The following is a 22,176-nucleotide window of genomic DNA, read 5'->3' on the forward strand; positions in this document are numbered from 1 at the left end:
TATTTTATTCGTATACCAATGTCGTTTCGGTAATGAAGCGCGATCTAGACGAAGCATTTGTCCATAAATAAAAAATTTAGCATAATATTTTCTGTGTAAAGAAAAATAAAAATAAAGAATAGGAATAAATGCGTCTAAATAACGAAAAAAAAAAAGAGATATTTCAAACCGCAAATATTAATGGCACTTTATTTATGAAGACTATGTACAGATGCCGTATAATGATGCACACCTTTAAACTCGCGAGTGTGATTTCATATAATCGATAAAATAATTAATTGAAGAATAAGTTCATAATCAAGAACTTACTCAATAGGAAAGAAAAAGAAAAAAAAAAAAAGAGAGAGGGAGAAAGAACTGTCACTAACGCACGTATAAATCAAAAAGGATTTATACAATGTTTTGCGTGCAATCTTTCTCCATAAGTATATACAAATATCGTATTATACAGTCGCGTATTTTAAAAAGCACAAAAATGGTTTCATTCTCGTTTCCTTTCCAAAACATTTCGTTGTAGTAAGAAAATATTTTTTTTTCTTTTGTTTTACAAAAATTACAATGATAGAATATCGCTGTTATTAGTACTCGTAACATTATACGTGTCACTTCGAAATGTTTCGTTTAAAAAAAATAACAACAGTCTGTAGAATAGTATAACAGTTGGATTAAAAAATACGTAACAATAAAAACTGGACGATGCGTGGTGGACAATTTGAAGATTAACGCAAATTGGTTAAGTAAAACCTTGTCCATTTTGTATCTGCGTTCTCTTCTACAGACATATTAAATTTATTTTGGTTTTCATATTTATTTTGCTTTAGTTCTCCAATGGTTCATCGTACGTTCTCGTTTTCTTTAGTATACTTTTAGTAATCATCAGTTGTTTAGTGATTGCCTTTTCAACATTTTTCTTATTTTTGTTCGAGGTCGATAAATGTTGAAACGTATCTTCCAGGGCTCTTCTCGTTTTCATTAATCTCCGTTTCAGCATTTCATTTTCTTGCTTGAGTGCTTCTATTTCATCAAGACCTATGAGATTCATCAATAAAAAAATATTACTAATTATAATTCAAATTTTTCATTACAAATGAGCTCATAAACGTGGTAAGCGAACAGATTTTCACGTTGCATAACATTTTTTTTTTTTTTTTTTTTTTTTTTAATATAAGCAAAAATAGTATATTCTGAATGGTATTAAATCATTGACTAAAAATATATAAAGTGCTAAAAATACGAAAAGAAATAAGCACTGATCGCTAACTTTTATCTAAATTAAATAGACTACAACAAAGCACAACAATTAAATTGTTTATCTGAGATACATACTATATTTATGTCCAGCTAAAATTGCTATAAAAGCAATAAGATATAATTAGTGAAGAAGTTGTTACATACATACATACATACATACATACTTATATATATTTATCTATATAAGTATGTATATACATATATATGAATGAGCAATATTACTATGTGAAAGAGTATAAAATCTCAAAGATAAAATCTAATAAATTTAAACGTACCTTCGATTGGCAATGGACTATCGCTGTCTACCTCTCGAACAGCAGTATTTCTATTACCGTTGTCATCATCGCTGAGTAAATTAGTCATTGATTCGGTAATCTTTAAAGTATCTTGTAGTGGTCTTACTGTGGTAACTGCTGCATCACTTTCAATGCCTAAGTCAGGTGAACAACTAGATTTACTCCGTCCACCGAGAGTTTGGTAATTTATTGGTTGCCAATATTGCGAAGGCTGTAATAATTACAAAAAATGATTCATAAATGATTCTTTTATTAAAAGACTCATTGACATTTGTAAATACTTACATTATAGGTTTGATATTCTTGAATAATATCTTCGCATGTTTGTTTCAATGTGCTTTCTGTTGGTATAGAAGAAACACCACTTGAACTTGGTGCTGAATCGCTAGTTTCACAAACAGCAACGTGTCTTCGTAGTTCTTTATTAGTAGCTTCGAGTTCTTCCATTCTTGCTCTATGCGAATCATTGATTTGATTCAAATCTGAGATCTACACAAAAAGAAAATTCCATATGTGTTATGTTAATTACTTAAAAAAAAAAAAAAAAAAAAAAAAAAAAAAAAAAAAAGTAATGATGAAAATAATAAATAGTTCGATAAGCGTATACCTCTTTATTAAATTTATCTTGCATTAAACGAACAGCCATATCGTATCTGTTATCGGTTTTTCGTACTTCTTGTTCAAGTCTTAATTTCTCGTTAGTTAATTTCGTATTTTCGACGAGAATTTGACTGTGTAAAAGAGTAAGATGATCCAATTCTTTTGTCAACGCTGATATTTTCACTTTGGCAGTTTCGTTATCCTCTTCCATCGTTCTGATTTTTGATCTCAACTAAAATATGTATATAAAAATGATTACAATATAGTTAGATTATTTAAATCTAAATTTAATTAAAATAAAAAAAACAAGACATTAATTACTCGTTCGTTTTCTCTCTTAAGTGCCATTAACATTTCCGCTGTCTTCTTTTCCGTGTTTTCTTTATACTGCAAGAGTTCAGCTTTTTGTTTAGTCATTTCAGCTACCATACTCTCCACATCGGCTATTTTCTTTTCCAATTGTCCTTTACGTATACTGTTCTGTTTACTCTCTCTTCTCAAAACATGACACTCATGTATTCTTTTTTCTAACGACGATTGCAATTTTTCACAAACTTTTTGCGATTTCTCAAGCTTCAAAATGAGCGGTATCAGCTTTTCATCGAATATCTAAAAAGAAAAAAAAAAAAATAGAAAAGAAATAGATATGCGTGTGGCATAAAAATAGATTCTAAAATAAGAAAAAAAAAAAAAAGAAAGAAAGAAAGAAAAATGAATTACATACGATATCATAGTCAACTTTGGTAGTAAGATCGTTCTTCAGAGCGCTCAATTCAGAATACAAAAGATTATTTGTTTCTTTTAGTTCCTGTATATGATGATTCGCATCAAGATCGTGTAAATCATCTTGATAAGTTTTATGATATGGTATATAATCCATCGAATCCTCCGAATCGCTAAACGTTTTCGTATGTTTGCTAAATCTAGAGCGATTCACAGATTTGTGTTGAGTTTCTTGTAAACCGATCCTAGCCATGGATACTATTCTATCAGGTTCGGAGAAAGCTTCCGAATCAGATTGCGTTGTTGTATGATTTTTAGCTAAATCCAAAATATTTTCGGAATAACTCTTTTTCACGGCACTATCGGTTTTTTCATTATTTTCGATCGATTTTTTAATACCAAACGTCATAACGTTTTTGGTCATCCCTTCTAAAACTTGTGCAAAATCATCGGAAAATATATTCGAACTTAGAAGTACATCCAATACAATTTTATTATGTTCACGACTAATCGCATCAATGTGATTCGCGTTCTTAAGGATGTCCTTCATCAATTTCACAAGATCCTTCAAATGAGCGCGTAACAATTCGCAATATCTTTTCGTTCTTTCACTTTCGTTCTCACATCCATCAATTTCCGCAGCAATGTCAGGCTTTGTGACCAGTTTCAACCAATTAAGATAATCCACTTCCTTTTCTAATTCGTTCTTCTTTTCTACCAATTTTTGAACATACTCGATCATCGTTTTAACGTCTATGGACTCGTTACCATTCACGTAATTCAATTGAATCACTTCATTGGTAAATGACACTTTGATACCAATCTCATTTAATTCCTTAATAAGAGTTCCCAGATGTGTACTAGCACTTTCCTGAGAAATATCAGTTTTACTACGACTTCTATCCAATTGATTGCTTGCCGTCATGTGATTATGCAATTTAGCGATTTCTTTGTTTTTACTCCATAACTCGGTATTTACCAATTTTTGAAGATTTTGTGTCTTCACTTGTAACTCTTTGGTCAGTTGTTCGATCTTCTGATTCTTTTCAACGATTTCTGCGTTACGTGAATGAAGTTCTCGAATCAATTTTTGTTGCTCCGTAGATTCGATGAATTCGTTAGTCGGAGTTTCCACGATAGATAATTTCAACTTGTCGAGTTCGATGATCTTATCTTGCAATTCTTCCTTCATCGTATTCTTTTCTATTTCTAAAGATTCTATTCGTTGATCTTTGTCGTTGATTCGTTCTTGTAACTCCTGTGAAATGAAAATATTTTTTTTTCTTTTCTTTTTCTTTTTTCTTTTTTTTTTTTACTATGTAACGCAAAGAAGAGGGGAAGGGAGAAATATCTCAATTGAATAATTTGGGTTTAGAAAAATAAACAAAAATAAAATAAACATACCTCTGATTCGACCTGTATTTGCTTTTCCAAACGATGTTTCTCCTCCTTGATTGTCTCTATCTCATCTCGCAGGTCGTTTATTTTGGCTTCCATTTCCTCAAATCGTTGCTGCACACAGAAAAGCATTTTCACCATGAATAAAACTCAAACGGGCCAATATAGACCGAAAGACGTTTTTTTTATTGAAAAAACAAATTTAATTACAGGCATGATTTTTTACAGAAAGAAATGCGAACAACACAGTTCGTATTCGATTGAGAATGATTATTGGACAAGAAAATTAAAAATTCTCTATTTCTATTTAATTATCATTATCATATAACAAAAAAGTGAGTATATGTAGACTACTGGAATTCGATTTTTCAACGAGAATTAATTTTTCGTTTTCTTTGGCCAAGAGCGCGGGGGAACAATCGTGATAACGGCCGGGCCCTAAAAGAAAAAGATTCAATTTGTAATTCCTATTCGATTGTTCTCTTGAAAACAACAACACCGTATTTAATTCTATTTGCGTATTAATTAAAATTAAAAATTCTTTAATTTCAATTCTTCTTTTTGTTATTGTTCTTTTATTTGTACACATTTAGAAGAAGTATCCTGTCTGGAATGCATCTTAAAACACGGTCGTTTAAAAAAGAAAAAAAGAAAAAAAGAAAAGTAAAAAAAAAAAAAAAAGAAGAAGAAGAAGAAAGAAAGAAAACAGGAAAATTAAAAGAACGTGAGTATATCTAAAAAGGAAAAGTAAAATTACATTCTCAATGTGATTGTCTAGTGCTTAAATGAGATATCAACATATGTTTTATACCGCGATACACCTACCTCCATCCGCATTGAGGCACACAAACAGGAGAACATGTTTTACGCGTACTAAGTTTAACTTTCGAATCGTTTAAAGATAGAATGACAATTAAGAAAATAAAAAAAAAAAAAAAAAAAAAAAAAAGAAAAAATAATGAGAGAGCGAGAGCGAGAGCGAGAGCGAGAGATAGAGAAAAAGAGAGGAAAAGAAAATGATCGAATCCCAAATAGTATTCAACTCGTGCTAAAATGTAATTAGCACTGTGAATGACCGTAGTACTTCGTTTATCGTTTTTTTTTTTTTCGAAACGTGATGATACTGAACCAATAAGAACGATCGTTGCTATTGTTCTACTCGAATAATAGACACATTTAATTAATAAAACAATTCTTTTTTTATATTCTCGAAGTGTGAGATAGAAATCTCTCTTTCTTTTGTTCTTCTTTTTTTATATTTTATTTTATTTTTTTTTCTTTTTTTTTTTCTTTTTTCTTTTTTCTCTTTAAAGAAAAAAGAAAAAAAAAGAAAAAGAAAGAGCAAAAGACTTTTCTCGTTTTTTTTTTTTTTTTTTTTTTTTTTTTTTTTTTTTTTTTTTTTTTGGACGACACGCGACGTTAAGAACCGCGTAACGACGAACTATGCGTGATTTTTATTTTAATTAATTTATTCTTATTGGTCGTTCGTTCGTTGAAGGTAAACCACACGATGGTGATTAACCAGTCGAGATGAATTTTCGTGCGAACACTGCCGAGCGTGGACTGCAAGAGTTGGGACACACGATCACTATTATTAGACGGCATGCGTGCTTTCAATTTGGTATCGCCGAGATTCCATGAAGCCCGGACATCACGTGATTTTGCACGATATTTCTTAAGGAAATTTCGTAATTTCTTTTTATTTTCTTTTTAATTACGTCATCGACTTCATAATTATATTATCAACAATATCCCGAAACGTACGAGTAGGATTCATTCATGCTGAAGAAGTATAACGTTCGTCAAAGTTTTTATCAAAGAAAATCAAAGAAAAGAATAAAATAATAAACAAAAATGTGATACCTAATGTAGCTCGTAAATGCGACTTTCTTTTTTTTTTGTTGTTGTAGTTTTTATCTTTCCATATGCAAAAATTTTCTAACGAAAAAAAAAAAGAAAAAAAAAAAAAAAAATACACAAGATATTTTGGGTACTATTTTTAATGTGTCAAAAATAAATTAACGATTATTTACAACATCCAAATATGCACGAACGGACGGATAAAAATCTACAATATAATATTGGCATTTTTTTTTGTGTGCTTCAATAAATCTAATTGACACTATAAATTTAATCAGAAATAAAGATTTCATGAAAGGTAATATTTTCTTTTTGCATTCATAAGTACGAACTCTTCATTGATTTTTTTTTTGTCACAGAATCGCATTTGTACCAAAAACAATTATTAATATAAAAATTCTCGAAGTTAACTATTCATTCAAATAAGAAAACGTTTGAATATCTGTCGAGAATTATACTTCAAACAGTGCTAAATCTTGCAATCGATATAGTCACATATAAGAGAGCATAGAAAATGATTAAAAAAAAAAAAATAATAATAATAATGCAAGGAGTTAATCATTATGATAAATATTAGAGAATATATCTGTATCTTCGTAATTTATATGTGACTATATATTTACTGAAAAGCATTTCTTTTTTTTTTTCCTTTTTTTTTTTTTTTTTTTTTTTTTTTTAATTAATACGTTATTGCCTGTTTACGCTGCAAGACAGTCGCAATAATGAATGATGTTCATAGCAGTAATTGTTCATGCATTGCTAGTAGTGATGGCATAAAGCAGAGAAGGAGAAGTAGAAGAAGAAAAATTCAGTGATTCTGAAAGAAACAAAAAAGTTTGATGTACTAAGTCATGCATTTGTTCTTATAATTCAAATAGAGATTATAACCTTGCTTCTACGATAATATCTCTATGTTTCATAAACTTCACTTTTGATTTTGATATTTTACCTCAAAACGATCGTATTTTATTGAATCGTATTTTATTTCTCTAAAATGTGTTTATTCAAAAACATAGAGATAATCGAGTAAAGTCCATAAATTGTAATATCGACCTGATTGCTATCATCTCGTTCTGGATTTTCTGTAATTTCAACATTGTAATCCTTTCTGCCAGACCCATCGCGTCTTCTTGTTGCTTTTGTATCCTCGTGTCCAGATGACCTAATATTCAATACAGCCTCCAATTCCGCTATCTTTCGTTCTTTCCTCGCAATTTTATCTTCCATCTGTTGTTGCCTCTCCATAAATCCTTGAATCATCTTAACCGCCTTCTGATGTTCACCTTCCATCTTTTTGAAATTTTGATCCGTTACTTCTACATGCTTTTGCACGTTACACAATTTCAATATCAACTGTTTTTTTTCTTCCTCCTGTCTCTTCAACTCTTGATCCTTTTCTTCCAATTCCTGTCAATAGAGATACGTTTGTAATATTAATAACAATATGAATATAAAACGAAGGAAAAAAGAATTTTTAGACTGATGAAAATCTACCTTCGCCAATCTATTAGTTTCCATTTCATCAATACTGGTTGTCATGGTTGTTGTAGGCGATTTAACTTTGATGAATCTTTCCTTGTTCGTTTCCCGTTCAAATACAGCGCTGTCGTTATTCGTTGAACCCTGCAGACAAGTTAGTTTTTGTGCCATCCTTGGCGACACGGATTCTATAAATGGACTTACTGTCGAGGGGCTGCTTACCGGTGATCGTTTTGTATAGCCGTTTTCAAACTGGAAGAGGAATAACCGAATGTAAGAATAAATGTTACGTTAAATTCATCTTGGAATTTGTATAAAAAAAAAAAAAAAAAAAAAAAAAAAATGAAAGAAAAAAAAGAAAAAAAAATTTTTTCTTCACCTGAGATAAAAGAGCACGATGTTTATTATTTAGATCAGTCAGAGCGTCGTCCCTTGCTTTCACAGACATTCTCAGCTGATCAATCTGTCTTTTTCTTCTATCAGAAACCGAACATATTTCCTCGTATGATCTACACTTTTCTTCCAACAATGTATTTTTCTCCTTAATCGCCCTATCCTTTTCACTTATTTCACTTTTATATTGCTGAACGATGGTATCCTTTTTAAAAACTTGATCCTCCAATTCTCTAACTCGTTCTCTTAATTCATCCATATCTCGTATCCTTTCGGTAGTCAGATTTTCTCTCGTTTGTATTTCTACGCTTAAACGATCTCTAAATTGATCCCTTTCGCTTTCCAATTCTTGTGCCCATTCACGTTCTTCTTCTAAACTAGCACTTATTTGTCTTACCTAAACAAGACAATTCGTATGTTTGCATTAAAAAACAAAAAAAAAAAAAACAAAAAAAAAAATTAATCTGATCGATCTAACGAATAGCCGAGAAATTTATTTCAACTATCAACGGAAATTTACTAATTTTATTCTTACATACGCGTTAAACATACAAATGATGGTTCTTATCTTAAAACAGTGTAAATGAAGAAGAAACGGATGATAAATGTTCATAAAAGAATGTCTGTTCCGTATAAACGTGTTTGCAATCTCTTCAACGAATACTAGCATACTGATTAATTCTTTTAAAAGTAAGCTTATCGAGCTACGTTATATTTGTGGTAACAAAAGGAAGTGACCGTTAGCACTGCCGTTTATTGCAACTATATCGCGAAGAGATACAACGAAGAAGTATCATTTCTACCGTCATAATTTAAATACTATAGAATTTAAATGATTTTTAACAACACTTACCTCCGCCTCGAGGGATGCAACGAGTTCTTCCATTTGATGAAGCTTTTCTTCATTTTCCAAAGCTTTCTCTGGCGTAACACCAAATGCTTCTTTGTAAAAAACTGAAGCGTCACTTGCTCTTTCTCGATATTCCTCGAGTTCTAGAAAAGAAAGGGAGGGGAGGAAACAATAAAATAAAATAATAAAAAATAAAAAATAATAAAAAAAAAAAAAAAGAAAATAAAACAACCGAAATATAAATTACAAAATAAATATAAATTACAATTGAATTATTTTACCGACCTTTCTCCAATTGCACGATCCTTTCACGCTCCTTCTCAAGCGATTGCTCATATTGTGCCTGATTCCGCGAGGAGACTTCCTTTTGTTCCTCAATCAACTCAAATGCCTTTGCCGCTTGGCTAAGAAGTTCCTGCTTCTCAGCTAACTCCTTCCTAAGCGATTCGATTTCGACCTAAAGCGTTAGTATACATATATTTTTCGTTAGTTAAATATCTGTATAGATAAAACATTATCGATCTTTTCAATATAAATGAGAGATTAGTCTCTATAAGTATATTATATATATGCAAAAAAAAAAAAAAAAAACAAACGCGGGTTCAACGATCGATGGACAACTACTACTTGGCACTCGAATAATGACCTTTAACTCGATGTTCTTTTTAATCGCACCCTCGTCGGCGGAAGTAATGCCCATACGTTCCTCGAGAAAATATATTCGCAATTTTAGATTGAAGTTCTCTTTCTTCAAAGCACCGAGCTGATCCTCATACTCTTTCATCGTTCTACCCACCCCCGCTGATGCCATTCCTGGTACACCCTCGATACCACTAATAGGAGAAGTTTTCCCAGGTGATTTTGAATTTGTACCTGTAACGTAACATGAAAAATCAACGCGTTAAATAACACTCGAATACTCAATGATAAATCTAACAACATTTTCAATATATATGTACGTATCGCTATATCGAAATACATTGTCACTATGATCATGATCATTCTCTAAGTCTTCGCCAATTACAATTTTCCAAACTTACGATCTTACAAACTTGCAATCCTTCGTTATTCCGTCATAGAGACGGAAGACGCCATTGTAATTTTATTCTCCAATTCATTCGTAATTATTATATCTCGATGATCGAATATCTCGATCGCGCATGCGTCTCATTACGGATGAATAATTTCTGATCAATTAAAAACTCGAATCGTGTCTATATCGATTATCTTACCGAATTTAATCTCGATCCTTATGGGCTTATCCTCGTTGTCTTTCGAGATCGATGGAAGATCTAACCTTGAGCTATCACATCCCATACCACAAGGAACAGGCATTCACAAAGATTTTCTCTTCCTCTCTCTCTTTTTTTTTCTTTTTTTTTTTTTTTTTTACATATTTACGTCAATATCAAACGTTGATTATCTTCCTAGATACTCGATATACTGTACATGTTCTTTTTTTTTCGGAAAGAATGAAACGAAGAGAGTAAAAAAAAGAACAAAGAGAAGGAGAAATAAATTTCTGTACGATCGACAGCACGAATCGGAACTGAAACGACGAACGATCGTCTTAGCCAAAGGTTGCTTCGTAAGACAACCTGCGGTTAAAATTATATTTCGAATCTATATCACATCATGTTAGACATTCGTTTTTGAAGGTTATGAGTTCGAAGAAGCACGTCCGATTTTCTAGTTCTAAAAGCTTAAGCTTATCTAAGGTCTACCGAGTTCGCATGGAAAGAAGATACCTATGTGTATCTATACATACATACATACATACATACATATATATATATATATATATATATATTATCTTTCAAAAGTTTCCTACATATTCGTAGATTTTTTTTTTTTTTTTGGGGAGACCAAGGACGCCGTATTTTTAGTAAGATCTGTTCTTGAGATTCGTAAAATCATCGGTTTTAGTTAAATTCTCCAACATTTAAAAAGATATCATCTCTTCGGTGTTCGTTGTCTTTCCATGCTTGAAACACTAAAGAAAAAGACAGAAAGAAAGAGAGAGAGAGAGAGAGAGAGAAAAAGAAAGAGAAAAAGAAGAAATAAATCGCTATGATTCTTCGAGAGGTGTTATCGAGAGTCTAATAATAAAGCAACGACGAAACGGTCAACGACAGTGACGGCTTACAAGCTTGTTTCAGACGGCGAAAAAAAAAGAAAAAATAAAGAAAAAAAAAGAAAAAATAAAGAAAAAATAAAGAAAAAAAAGAAGAAAAAAATAAAAAAGAAAAGATGACGATGAAAAAGAAGAAGAAGAAAAAGAAAGAAGAAGAAAACCGAGGGACAAGGTGTCTAGGTGCAGGGAAACGACGTATGACTCACGAATATGTGCGAATTATACTCGGATAATTTCTCTGCAAGTGTATCGATGCGTACCAAACCTTCTCTGTCTTTCTCTCTCTGTCTCTCTGTCTCTCTCTCTTGTACCAACCGGGCTCTCGTATTTATAGATGACACATTTAGGCCGGAACGGTTTGAACAGTCTATTTTGGCGGGCAATTCTCCAATCTGGCCTGACCTACCCGCAATAAAACTGTGGAAATCATCTTAGCATGCAACCATGCTAGACTTTCCGATTGCGTTCCACCCTTTTTTACAAGAACTTCATCTCTTCTCCCAAGAAGTCTGAATCTACGCAGCAAACGGCGTTCATCATTGAGTTCTACGGCTACCGGCTGGACAGTCTTCAGTGGTTAAAAATAATAACTTTACGACTTATTCTAAGGCGATCAGAATTTTAACACGCGTTTTACTACTCGCAAATATTGCCAGTAGAATTGTTTAGTATTCGTTTCAACTCGCCTCTCTCTATTTTTCGAAATAATCGATCGAAAGGCATATGTTCTTATATTTGTTGAATTTTCAAATAATCATGATATATTTCTCTGATTTTTTTTTTTTTTTTTTTTTTTTTTATCTAATGTAATTTATTAAATATTAAATACGAATAGTCACGTTCAAATTCAAATTGATCTAATATCCTACATTCAACGGAATTCTATCGTTTATTTTTAACGCGTAGAGAATTTTTTTTATAAATTTCGTAGATTTTACATCGCAATGCGCGCATCTATATAGTATAACGTAGAATAACGCAGGCGACGATCATGGCAAGCACTGTGTTACAGAAATAAATACGCGAGGCGTCGCGACGCCCTCCCACTTCTTACCACTAAAAACGTTTGTGAACCGCCAAAATAAATGGATCACCGCTTCCTGTAATCCGAGATCGCGATGAACGAATTTTGACAGGGCGAATGATCGTCGTCTCGCAATGAAGTAACACTTCTCTTCTTTTATTTTCTTTTTTCTTTCTTTCTTTTTTTTTTTTCGCTGACTTCGCAAATTCGGTCTATCGTCCCGAATGAAAACTAAGTTTGTCGTTCGCCGCCAGCCATAGCGGCGCTTGGCGCCGTGAGACAGGTGTCCTAAATTCCTAATAGCGTTCTAGCGATCGACATTAATCAGACCTCCACGTTATTTTCAATTGGTTGAAACTCGAAGCTCGTTAAATAAAACGATTGCGTACGCGAAACTCGTATGCATGTACATATATCGTTTACGTCTTTCGTAAATCTGAACGTTTAGGCGCGAAAAACGAAAGTCAAATAATTCCGAATCAGAGAAAGATCGATTTGAATCTGGCACCCCATTCGCCCTCCCCTTTGTATAAATATTTATGAGGCAAGAAACGTAAAGATATAAAAGAGACTTGGGAGTAGAAGGCCGTTCGATTGTTAAAGTCGACGGTTACCGCGTAAATATTATCGGCATCGAGCGTTCAAAAGAAGAAACGACACATTTGGCACAGATTCGTCTACTAAGGGCCAAATTTACGCCATACCGTGGATACACCAGATTAAGCCGGTGTGCAAACCACTAGCAAGAAAGTTCGTTGTCCTCTCTTTTATCTTGATGAGTACAATTAGGTGAGTATTCTCACTGTCCTCCGTCGACCGCTTTGGCCAAAACGACATCGCCTTCGCGATGTTCTCCTTCATCGTCGTCGTTGACGTCGTAGGTATTAATAAAAAAAAAAAAAAAAAATAATGATAATAAATAATTCATCGGAGAAAAAAAGAGGTCGCATATTCTTAATTACCTGTATTATAATATTCGTAACTCTAAAAATTGATTTTCTATACTACGTATAATAATTATTATTAGATAGATAATATATAAATATCTATTATATAAAGGAAAAATTATGTTATATCTTGTGATTATCATCATCGAGTCGTGAAAAATAAGTAGCTTATAGATTGGCACATCATTACACACCTCAATGAAGGGTCAATTACGTCGGAAATGAGCAATAAGATGGGTGTGCTAAGGAGGAAGGGGGAGATAATTGATCATCCTATTGTCATCTGCAATATATCAGTGGTACGTTATTAAAAGAAGTCGATCTCTATCAAGGAGATATACATCACGATAAGTAACATAATCATCTCGATAAAGTATCATGATTATTACAGTAGTAATACGTTCGCGGTCGTTTAACAAAATCATTTATTTCTTCGTTTATAGACCGTAAACTCATATCCGGTTATTCGTGAGACCCTGTGAATCGTTTGGTAAATAAATGTTATCAATAATTTTATCGTCAATGTGATATCACTCACCATTTGTCAATGGTAAAGTTTGGCTCATCGTGATGTCTTGCAGGGGCATGTTGGTACTGAAACAAAACAAAACAAAAAATAAATAGACAAGAATTAAAGAAGTGTCAACATATGTATACCCTTACGAATTGATTTCATTTGTTTTAATTGTACCTGGCCCGATTGGTACCGATCAGGTATCTAAGCGTACCTCCGATCGAGTAGAATTTAAAAAGAATCAAAGTCTTTAAATAAGAGTCATCTGAATCAGACATGGTCACGTAGTAAAACGTGACAGCAAAAGGACATTGCTAGTTGACTTTTCATGTTTTTCCCTTCTGAAAATAACGAGCCAGGGATCTATAGCGCCGAATCAAAGCCTGTCTATTTTCGGAATAGAACCGAAAACGGATTGTCGGCATGTGCTGTTGACGGGGAATTAGACGACACGTACGTACGTACGTACCCGTGTATCAAATCGAACAAGAACTTTCAAAAGGACCAAATTGAAGAGAGTGCCCCTCTCTCTTTCTCTCTCTTCTATTTCGAAGGTCCTATTTCAAAAGAAAAAGGGATAACGCGTTACAAGAATCGAGATCCTTCTTATTTTTTTTCGCCATCCGAACATATTTCTACTCCACCGATTATCTAATGCTAGTTAGAACGATGATCGACAAATAGGAATGATGTTCGTCCATTAAAATTCTATTTCCAATTACATATGTATGAAATTGATGTCGTGAGAACGCGACGAGTCAGAAGTTTGTAAGATCCTAAGGCAATCGCAAACGGCATTAAAAGCAATAAGGAAACGCTGGATTTCCAGAAAGCTTTAATTTAGATTTCATCCAAAACCTATTTCGGTGATGTAGTAGATACACACATACGTGCTATTCGTGCTGAAATGTAAAGTAAGTAATTAACGTGCGACCTAATGCATCATCACCGAAGCTTAGATTGATGACGACCAACTAGTCGACTTTCTTGGGAATGTGAGATCATTTCGAGAATTGTGCTAACGAATGTGATAAAGGAATGCTAACGTGCTCCGATAACTATGCTTATAGTTATATTTACTTTCAAGAACAAATAAATTCAATTAGTTTGAACTCAAATTCCAAGCTCTGAAAATACGTAAATAATCCCTTATCCAAGCTTGGGAATTCCATTTCTTTTGGTACAAAAGGATAATAATTTTTTGACTACATGCCAGTGCAAAATGAACGGCTTATCAGAACTCAAGAAAAAGATCTGAATACGCGAATTTCATTTGGTAGAATGCCAGGTTAAGAATAATGAAAAAGAGTACGATAAATTTGTCTTTTTGTTTTATAAGCTCTGATTAAAAATAGAAAATAATCAGATAATGAAAAGAACCATGAAATGTTCCATGACTCAATTCTAACAATCTTCTTATTTGCATTCGACAATTTTTTCAACATTAGGAACAATGCGTAATAGGAAAAGAATACTTTTCAAATTAAAGTTATCCATGTATACGAGTGTAAATAAGAAGCAAACAAGCATTTTAGTGAGCGCGTGTCATTAACACGTTGGATGCCAGGCTATTTTAACGTAACTTTCCATCCTGGTCGCGTAGGGCATGGACGATCCACGTTATTGCATTCATTGTAAACATTTATAAGTTTATAAGAGTTATAATATTGACTTACAAAAAAAAAAAGTAGTAATAATTATTAGACAGAGAAAAATGTAATATATAATACAAGCGCCATAACATATAATTATTATCTATTATTAATTAAAAAATATTTCTTTATCCATTAGCAGGAATCCAATCTCTTAAGAATAAATATTCCATGTAGTAATAGATGACCGATGTACTACGGGGCATTCAATGTGTTAACATGTATTTTCTTGAAATATAAAGATGTGTCGCATCCTTTTGAAAGTAGCAAAGCGCGTGTTTTAAAAATAGCTTGCCCTGTGCACATTTAATGTTAGCGTCTGCCCTTTCGAACCCTAACTTTCCTCTACCTTCCTCTACCGTCGTTTCCTGTGTTTCTCTCTCTCACACACAAACCCATACATACATGCTTTATGTCTCTCTCTCTCTCTCTCTCTCTCTCTCTCTCTCTCTCTCTCTCTCTCTCTCTCTCTCTCTCTCTCTCTCTCTGTCTCTCCCTTTTTTCTTCGCATCTCTCACAAGGAGATATGTTTAAAGATGCGTAAAAAATGTATCCTACGTTTCGATAAACAACGTCTAAATCCTTTTCTTGCTTTTTTAAACATCCTGAAAGTCCGATATTTAGTAATTCTTTATCAAATTATCTTTTTTTTTATGATCACGTAATATATAAAAAAGAAAAATGAAAAAAAAAAGAAAGTAAGTCACAAGTTACACATGGAACACAACATAGGACCATCATCTGACAAGATGGAGGGTAAAAGCAAGAAATCAATACGATGAGAGAAGAGGAAGAGGAAAGAGAGAAAGAGAGAACTGTGCCATGGACCGCTATGCCGTTGTTACCGCGCAACGCATCAACCCCGTTCATAAATATAACGTATATCGATATTTTACGCAACATTATTAAAATCCTTCTTCTCGTCGATGTAAACAATTTATTGCTACAATGAATTAACGAATTCGAGGTTGAACAACACATATTTACAAACTTTACGAATCAACATGCTGAATCATAAACATAGATAAAATTAATGAACCGAATTACGTCTAAGGAATAATAAAATCTCGAAAACAAACGAATAAATAAACAAGCAAACAAACAAAGAGAAAGTTGAAAAGATCTTGAAAGAAAATGAATCATATTTTCGATCATAATAAGAATGACTAATGTTTTTAATTTTTCTAACACTTGTTTTCGACGTATGCAACTTATATATATATATATATATATATATATATATATAATATATATATGTATAATATATATAATTATACATATACAAATGTAGCAAGTTTAGCACTTCGCTGAATGAGTATATTACGATAAAGAAATGCAGGTCAACGGTGCATATGCAAATTTTTTTTAATTAACAGGTCGTTAAACGAATTATCTTTCGAGTTAAACAATTAGCTTCGTTCTCTCGGTCTGTTTTTCGTCCTATAATCCTACGACTTTGTCGTATCATGTCTTTTCTCGCGTGGGTGTTTGAACGAGCGTGCTGATCTTTCGCGTGACAGTAAGTGCATTAGCACTTGAATATTTCGTTCAGAAGAATGATATATTTGAGTGACCACCGGATTTCCTATATTATCAATAAAAAAAAAAAAAGAAAAAAAAAAAAGTCGTCCCAAAGCTCTACAAAAAAAAAAGACATGGTTAAAGAATAAGAAGAGAATTTGTTTATCAAAATGAAATCATTAAATTTAGAAAAAAATTCAATCTATTTTGAAACAGACATTAATAATGAATATGCGTCAGATTAATTAAACGTCAAATCCTCTTTAATACCAATACCACAATATACCACTACAACATTCGTATCGTTCATCTATAAAAATGTTAATGCATATACATAGTGATTGTATTGATAACATATTATATTTTAATACAAACAAGTTACCAACTTACTTTCGAAAGGGACTATAAGCACTACCCCAAATGCTGCCCCTGGATGGAGAAGGTGGACTGTTCTGATTCTGATTACCGTAGACGTAACCACCGAGAAACATCTTGCGTTGATGTGTTTTGGACAACATTGATAACAATATAATAATAACAACAATAAAAAGTGTCACACGTTTGTGCGTGATTCTTCGTGTTCACGTGTAAAAGTATAATGTTAAAACTATCTATATGTTATTTATATTAAAATATATGTATATTTATATGTGTGTGTATATATATATATGTATATATATATATGCACATATATACGTATATGTACACGCGTATTCTTGTAACACACAAAAAAAATATAATGTATGTGTATATATATATATATATAACTCGTTTATTCTTAATACTGAACGTCTTGTACTTTAATAATTTAATTTTATAGTTCGAAAGAATTTTCAACGTAAAAATCAGTCAATCATTCAGTCTCGTTTGATCACAATTACGCACATAAATATATATATATATATATATATGTACGTATAATGATATGCACTTTTCTTCGTGAAAATAAGTCTTGTTCTTTCTTTCTTTTTTTTTTTCTTTCTTTCTTTTTTTTCTCCCCCTTTATTGTTCCTTTTTCTCTTCGAACGTACAACTACGAGACGGCATCGTAATCATTTTTTGGCGTATGTACTTCTCGTACGTGCATTGAGAAAAAGTTGCAGAGATGCACATGAAGCAGAATTCGATGCGTGTGGCCAAAGAGACAAACTCAATGTCTATTATCTGTTTGTCTCTGACGTTAATCTTTTAACATGGACGATTTCATTCGACGTGCTACACCACTGGACCCGATTAATCGAGATAACTATCCACTTTGAGATGATTCTCCAGATGATTCAATATAAATTGTACACCCGTATACACGTATATGTATATATACAAAAACGTACGCACAAACAACACACACATAGGCAGATACACATTTTAAAGCATATACTCCCGTGTTTCGTTTAACTCGCGCATTTTATCTATCAAGCTCATAAGTTTAACAAAAAAAAAGGTTAAAAAAAAAAGAAAAAAAAAGAAAGAAAAAGAAACAAAAAATAAAAGTTAACGGAGAGAGAAAAAAAATAATCTACGATAAAACGAAAAGTTCTCTGATGAGTGTCGCGCGCATAGTTTTCCTTCGTCGAATTTAATGAGAAGTATAATAAAAAAAAAAAAAAAAAAAAAGAAAAAAAAGAAAAAAAAATGAAATCGTCGAAAAGCGAAAAGAAGAAAAAGACAATGTCAACAAATGAAACAAGGAGAGAAAAAAAAACACTGAAATCTTGACGATCGCGTCAAAAAGCTATTATTGCGTGAACACTTATCACAAATGATTTGTTCTTTCGTATGATCCTCCTAAAGAAGAAAGATCTCTTCTTTACTGACAACATTTTATGTCCCATTCTTGTACGATGAATTAAAATGTTCATTGCGATGATAATGATAACAACAATTTTATGTCCATATTTTTCTTTCACTGACCGAGTTCACGAGTTCGATCGGCACATCGTTATTTTTCTTTCTTTCTTTCTTTCTATCTTTCTTGTTTTGTCTTTTCTTATCTTTTTTCTTTCTTTGTCTATTCGAAAATACGTCGGAGATAAAGCTCGAACACGAAAAAGTATGTTGATACTAAACTCGCTCGAACGACGTACGAAATGCGACTGGGTACAAGTCGCAGCATGGTTGATACTGACTAGGATCAGAAGGGTGGGGAGGATGGAAGGTTTAAAGCTGGAGAATCACGTAGTAGAGATGACATGGAGGGAGAGAGAGAGAGAGAGAGAGAGAGAGAGGAGAAAGAGTGAGAGAGAAAAAAGATAGGGAGGGACAGGACCCCTCAGAAGGAATCTCTTGAATTAGACATAAAATGAGAGAAAAAACTAAAAAGCAAAGGAGTAATAAAATAATAATAATAATAATAATAATAATAATAATAATAATAATACTAATAATAATAATAATAATAATTCTTAATAAAGTTATAATCTAATTTATAAATACTAATCTGTAAAAATATTAATAATTTTTGGAAGATTATATGAAAATTTTATTATTTTATTTTCTTTGACAGTAACAATACCAAGTAGACATTTGACAGTAAAAATAACAAGTAGACATCAGTTTGTAAAAAAGATTTGTAAAAAATAATAAAAGTTTGTAAAGCATTGTTACTTTATACTTATATGAATTAAATGTAATATTTATTGAAAGAGGGGACTTGTTTTTCAAAAAGATTTTGATAGAAGTTAAATTGACGTATATGCAAGAGATTAGAAAATATAACTATATCGAAGACTGACCTATTGCCTTTGGAAGATAGATAATAAGCGTTAATGTAAGCAATCAATGAATTCAAGATTTATTGGCTACAGAAGACCTTGTAAAGAAGGCAAGTGATAGTATAAGTGTCAATTTTCAGTCAATTTTCAGTCAATTATCAGACCCATAAATGTAAGTATATCTAATAGAAGGAATTATCAACATATGCAAGATACATGTAAACTTCTTTGCATGACTCGTTTTTAGCTTTTAAATCTTTTCTTATAATATAATAAATATATTTTATCCAACAATATATTATATTATCTAAAAGAAAATTTATTGTTATAATATTTTTAAATATTGTAATATATTTTTCTTTTACATAAGTTACATTTTATGAATCATTAATTATGCCTATATTATTATGCCTATTTCTTTAAAACCTAAATATATCACATATATTTGAAAAAGAAATAAGAACTCTTCAAGATATTCATTGTCTCTTTAGACAATGAATATTTGTATAATAAAATAGTTTGAAAAATTGTTCTACTCACGTATCAAAATACTGCAATATAGCAGCTGTGTCGTCGAAAATTTGGGCCATCTTTTTGATATCCTGAGATATGATTTCATGAAGATTCCTTTTGAATTAATGCAACACACACGTTTCTTAAACCGTCAGATTTTAAAACAATAGTTTACCGTGCGGTCATCTTATGCACAGACGCGGTACAAGCTAGTCGCAAGGCTGCCAACTTTAAAAGAAGCTCTAAGTTTTATGAGAGTTAATTTCAATGATTTAGCCATATAATTTAAAGAATGTTGCAATATTTTTATGAATACACCATTTTTTCTTTTAGGTTTTGTAAAATATAAATAATAAATCTTTAAATAACCTGTATGTATATAATAATTATTCTCATAGTTACCACACCTGAAAGTTGTTATTGACCAATAAGAGAGCAGCATTCAAAAGTCGTAATAAATCTTTTTTAGAAATGATAAAATCTTTATGTATCTATGAACCTATATAATCATATACTTCAAAAAAAAAGTATATCTGTATTTAATGATCGTTATCAGTAAACTAAAGGACTTCAAGTCTTCTATATGTAAATGATAAATGATTAAGTTGATTTTACATCGATTACGTTAATCGACTTTGCGACGAACTAACGCGACTTTATCATTGAAATATGAATATACTACAAAATTTGTTTAATTTCTTTAATATAATTGTTATTAATCTAATTGTTATTGCAATATGTATCAGTACAAAGGAACAAGAATTTCGATTAGTAAACGTGGTAAAAACATAAAACATTAAGTGTTCTTTAATTTGATTTTTAAGAATAAAGAAATACAAGTTATACCTTTTTTTTTATAGATATTTAGGCACGGAGATCGAACGCCAAATAAAGAATTATATCCAAATGATCCATATAAGACATATGATTTCTATCCTATGGGTTTTGGAGAATTAACAAATGTATGTAGATTTATTAAATTGCTACATAGTATTTATAAAATGTATTATTCAAAAAATATAAATTTTTTACATATTTCAGAATGGTAAAAAACGTGCGCATGAATTTGGAAAATTTCTCAGATCAAGATATAGAAACTTCTTAAATGACATTTATACACCAGAACTGATAAAAGCCCACACTACAGATTATTCAAGAACAAAAATGTCGTTATTACTTGTTCTTGCAGGATTATTCCCGCCTAAAAATATTCAAAAATGGAATTATGATTTAAATTGGCAACCAATACCTATTACATATGTTCCTTGGATTGAAGATAATATCTTATTACCTATGGATTGTCCTTCGTATGTTTAAACAGTATAAATTTTATGCTAATAAATTTGCACTTAACTCTTATAAAATCTTAAATTTGACTATTTATAGATATATAGAAGAATACCAAAGAGTTTTAAAAACACCTGAAGTCATACAGAAGATGAATGAATTTAGTGAAATGAACTCCAATTTGACAAAGTGGAGTGGTAAAAATATTAGCACTCCTTTAGATATGTATTCTTTATATAATATTCTTATGGCAGAATGGATGATGAATCTTCCCTTGCCTGAATGGACCCGCTCTGTATTTCCAAATGGCCAACTGAAAGATGGCATCATTTACTCTTATGAAGTTTCTAATTCAAATACTAAATTGAAAAGACTTTCTGGAGGTATACAAACATACATGATATAAAAGTAAATTTGAAGATTAATATAGATTTATATTTTAGGTCCATTACTTCAAAAAATGGTAGAAGATATGTTAGCTTTTAAAAATGGAAAATTAATAAAAAGAAAGATGAATTTATATAGTGGTCACGAAACAAATATTGGTAGTATGTTAAGTGTTTTAAATGTGTATAAACCACATATTCCAAAGTATTCCAGTGCTGTTATATTAGAATTGCTTCAAAGTAATCAGACTTATTATGTTAAGGTACTTAATTTTAAGACACTTATTTGTAAATATTTTCAATATCAGTATCATATTCATTTTACTTTTATTTTTTTAATTAATGTTATTTATTAATGTTATTTTTAGGTTGTTCATTACACAGGCATTCCGTCAAAAGCAATAGAACTCCAAATACCAAATTGTCAAGTGTTATGTCCATTTGACAAATTTATGGAAATAACTGCTTCTGTTCGTCCCTCCAATGAAGAAATAATATGTGACAAAACACAAACGAACAAATAATTTGTTAGACATACCATAAACTTATATAAAAATTATAAAAACTAAATATATATATATCTTTTATATATATATATATGGAAATGTCTACTAATATAAAATCTTATGCATTATTC

General features: G+C 31.4%; 2 protein-coding genes across 11 annotated transcripts; one reads left to right on the top strand and one right to left on the bottom strand.

The window, feature by feature from the left end:
- Positions 1-419: 419 nt before the first annotated feature.
- On the bottom strand, positions 420-20,063 carry cnn (phosphodiesterase 4D interacting protein centrosomin). 7 transcript variants are annotated; one of them, XM_035861800.2, is made up of 16 exons: positions 17,033-18,738; positions 13,494-13,549; positions 9,497-9,723; positions 9,136-9,307; positions 8,854-8,993; positions 7,987-8,397; positions 7,623-7,859; positions 7,182-7,535; positions 4,275-4,382; positions 2,872-4,128; positions 2,469-2,756; positions 2,155-2,379; positions 1,833-2,036; positions 1,527-1,758; positions 1,327-1,350; positions 420-1,029 (listed from the first exon to the last, which is right to left on the bottom strand). In XM_035861800.2, the coding sequence occupies exons 1-16, from the start codon at positions 17,158-17,160 to the stop codon at positions 818-820; spliced, it is 4,275 nt and encodes a 1,424-aa protein (XP_035717693.1). In that variant the 5' UTR covers positions 17,161-18,738; the 3' UTR covers positions 420-817. The 7 variants fall into 7 exon arrangements, with proteins under 7 accessions (XP_035717693.1, XP_085511268.1, XP_035717695.1 ...); XM_085655142.1 differs by lacking the exon at positions 17,033-18,738 and adding an exon at positions 13,647-13,762; XM_035861802.2 differs by lacking the exon at positions 17,033-18,738 and adding an exon at positions 19,894-20,063 and having other exon boundaries at positions 421-1,029.
- On the top strand, positions 19,385-22,063 carry LOC118439762 (venom acid phosphatase Acph-1-like). Of its 4 annotated transcripts, none has more exons than XM_085655145.1 (6): positions 19,385-19,525; positions 20,727-20,828; positions 20,908-21,173; positions 21,253-21,536; positions 21,597-21,802; positions 21,908-22,063. In XM_085655145.1, the coding sequence occupies exons 2-6, from the start codon at positions 20,805-20,807 to the stop codon at positions 22,061-22,063; spliced, it is 936 nt and encodes a 311-aa protein (XP_085511271.1). In that variant the 5' UTR covers positions 19,385-19,525; positions 20,727-20,804. The 4 variants fall into 4 exon arrangements, with proteins under 4 accessions (XP_085511271.1, XP_085511272.1, XP_085511270.1 ...); XM_085655146.1 differs by having other exon boundaries at positions 19,397-19,463; XM_085655144.1 differs by lacking the exon at positions 19,385-19,525 and adding an exon at positions 20,382-20,643.
- Positions 22,064-22,176: the final 113 nt, after the last annotated feature.

Source organism: Vespa mandarinia, chromosome 2 (genome assembly GCF_050613455.1).
Source record: "Vespa mandarinia isolate Hongniang chromosome 2, ASM5061345v1, whole genome shotgun sequence".
Taxonomy (NCBI): Eukaryota; Metazoa; Arthropoda; class Insecta; order Hymenoptera; family Vespidae; genus Vespa; species Vespa mandarinia.

Bases quoted from the DNA above. Each gene is read 5' to 3' on its own strand.
- cnn (XM_035861800.2), bottom strand. From the start codon at position 17,160: ATGTTGTCCAAAACACATCAACGCAAGATGTTTCTCGGTGGTTACGTC. The intron at 2,037-2,154 runs GTATACGCTTAT...CTTTTTGTGTAG, and splicing joins AAGATAAATTTAATAAAGAG to ATCTCAGATTTGAATCAAAT. The intron at 1,030-1,326 runs GTATGTATCTCA...TGAATCTCATAG, and splicing joins TTTAGCTGGACATAAATATA to GTCTTGATGAAATAGAAGCA.
- LOC118439762 (XM_035861811.2), top strand. From the start codon at position 20,536: ATGAATATACTACAAAATTTGTTTAATTTCTTTAATATAATTGTTATT. The intron at 20,829-20,907 runs GTATGTAGATTT...TACATATTTCAG, and splicing joins GTTTTGGAGAATTAACAAAT to AATGGTAAAAAACGTGCGCA. The intron at 21,174-21,252 runs GTATGTTTAAAC...GACTATTTATAG, and splicing joins TTACCTATGGATTGTCCTTC to ATATATAGAAGAATACCAAA.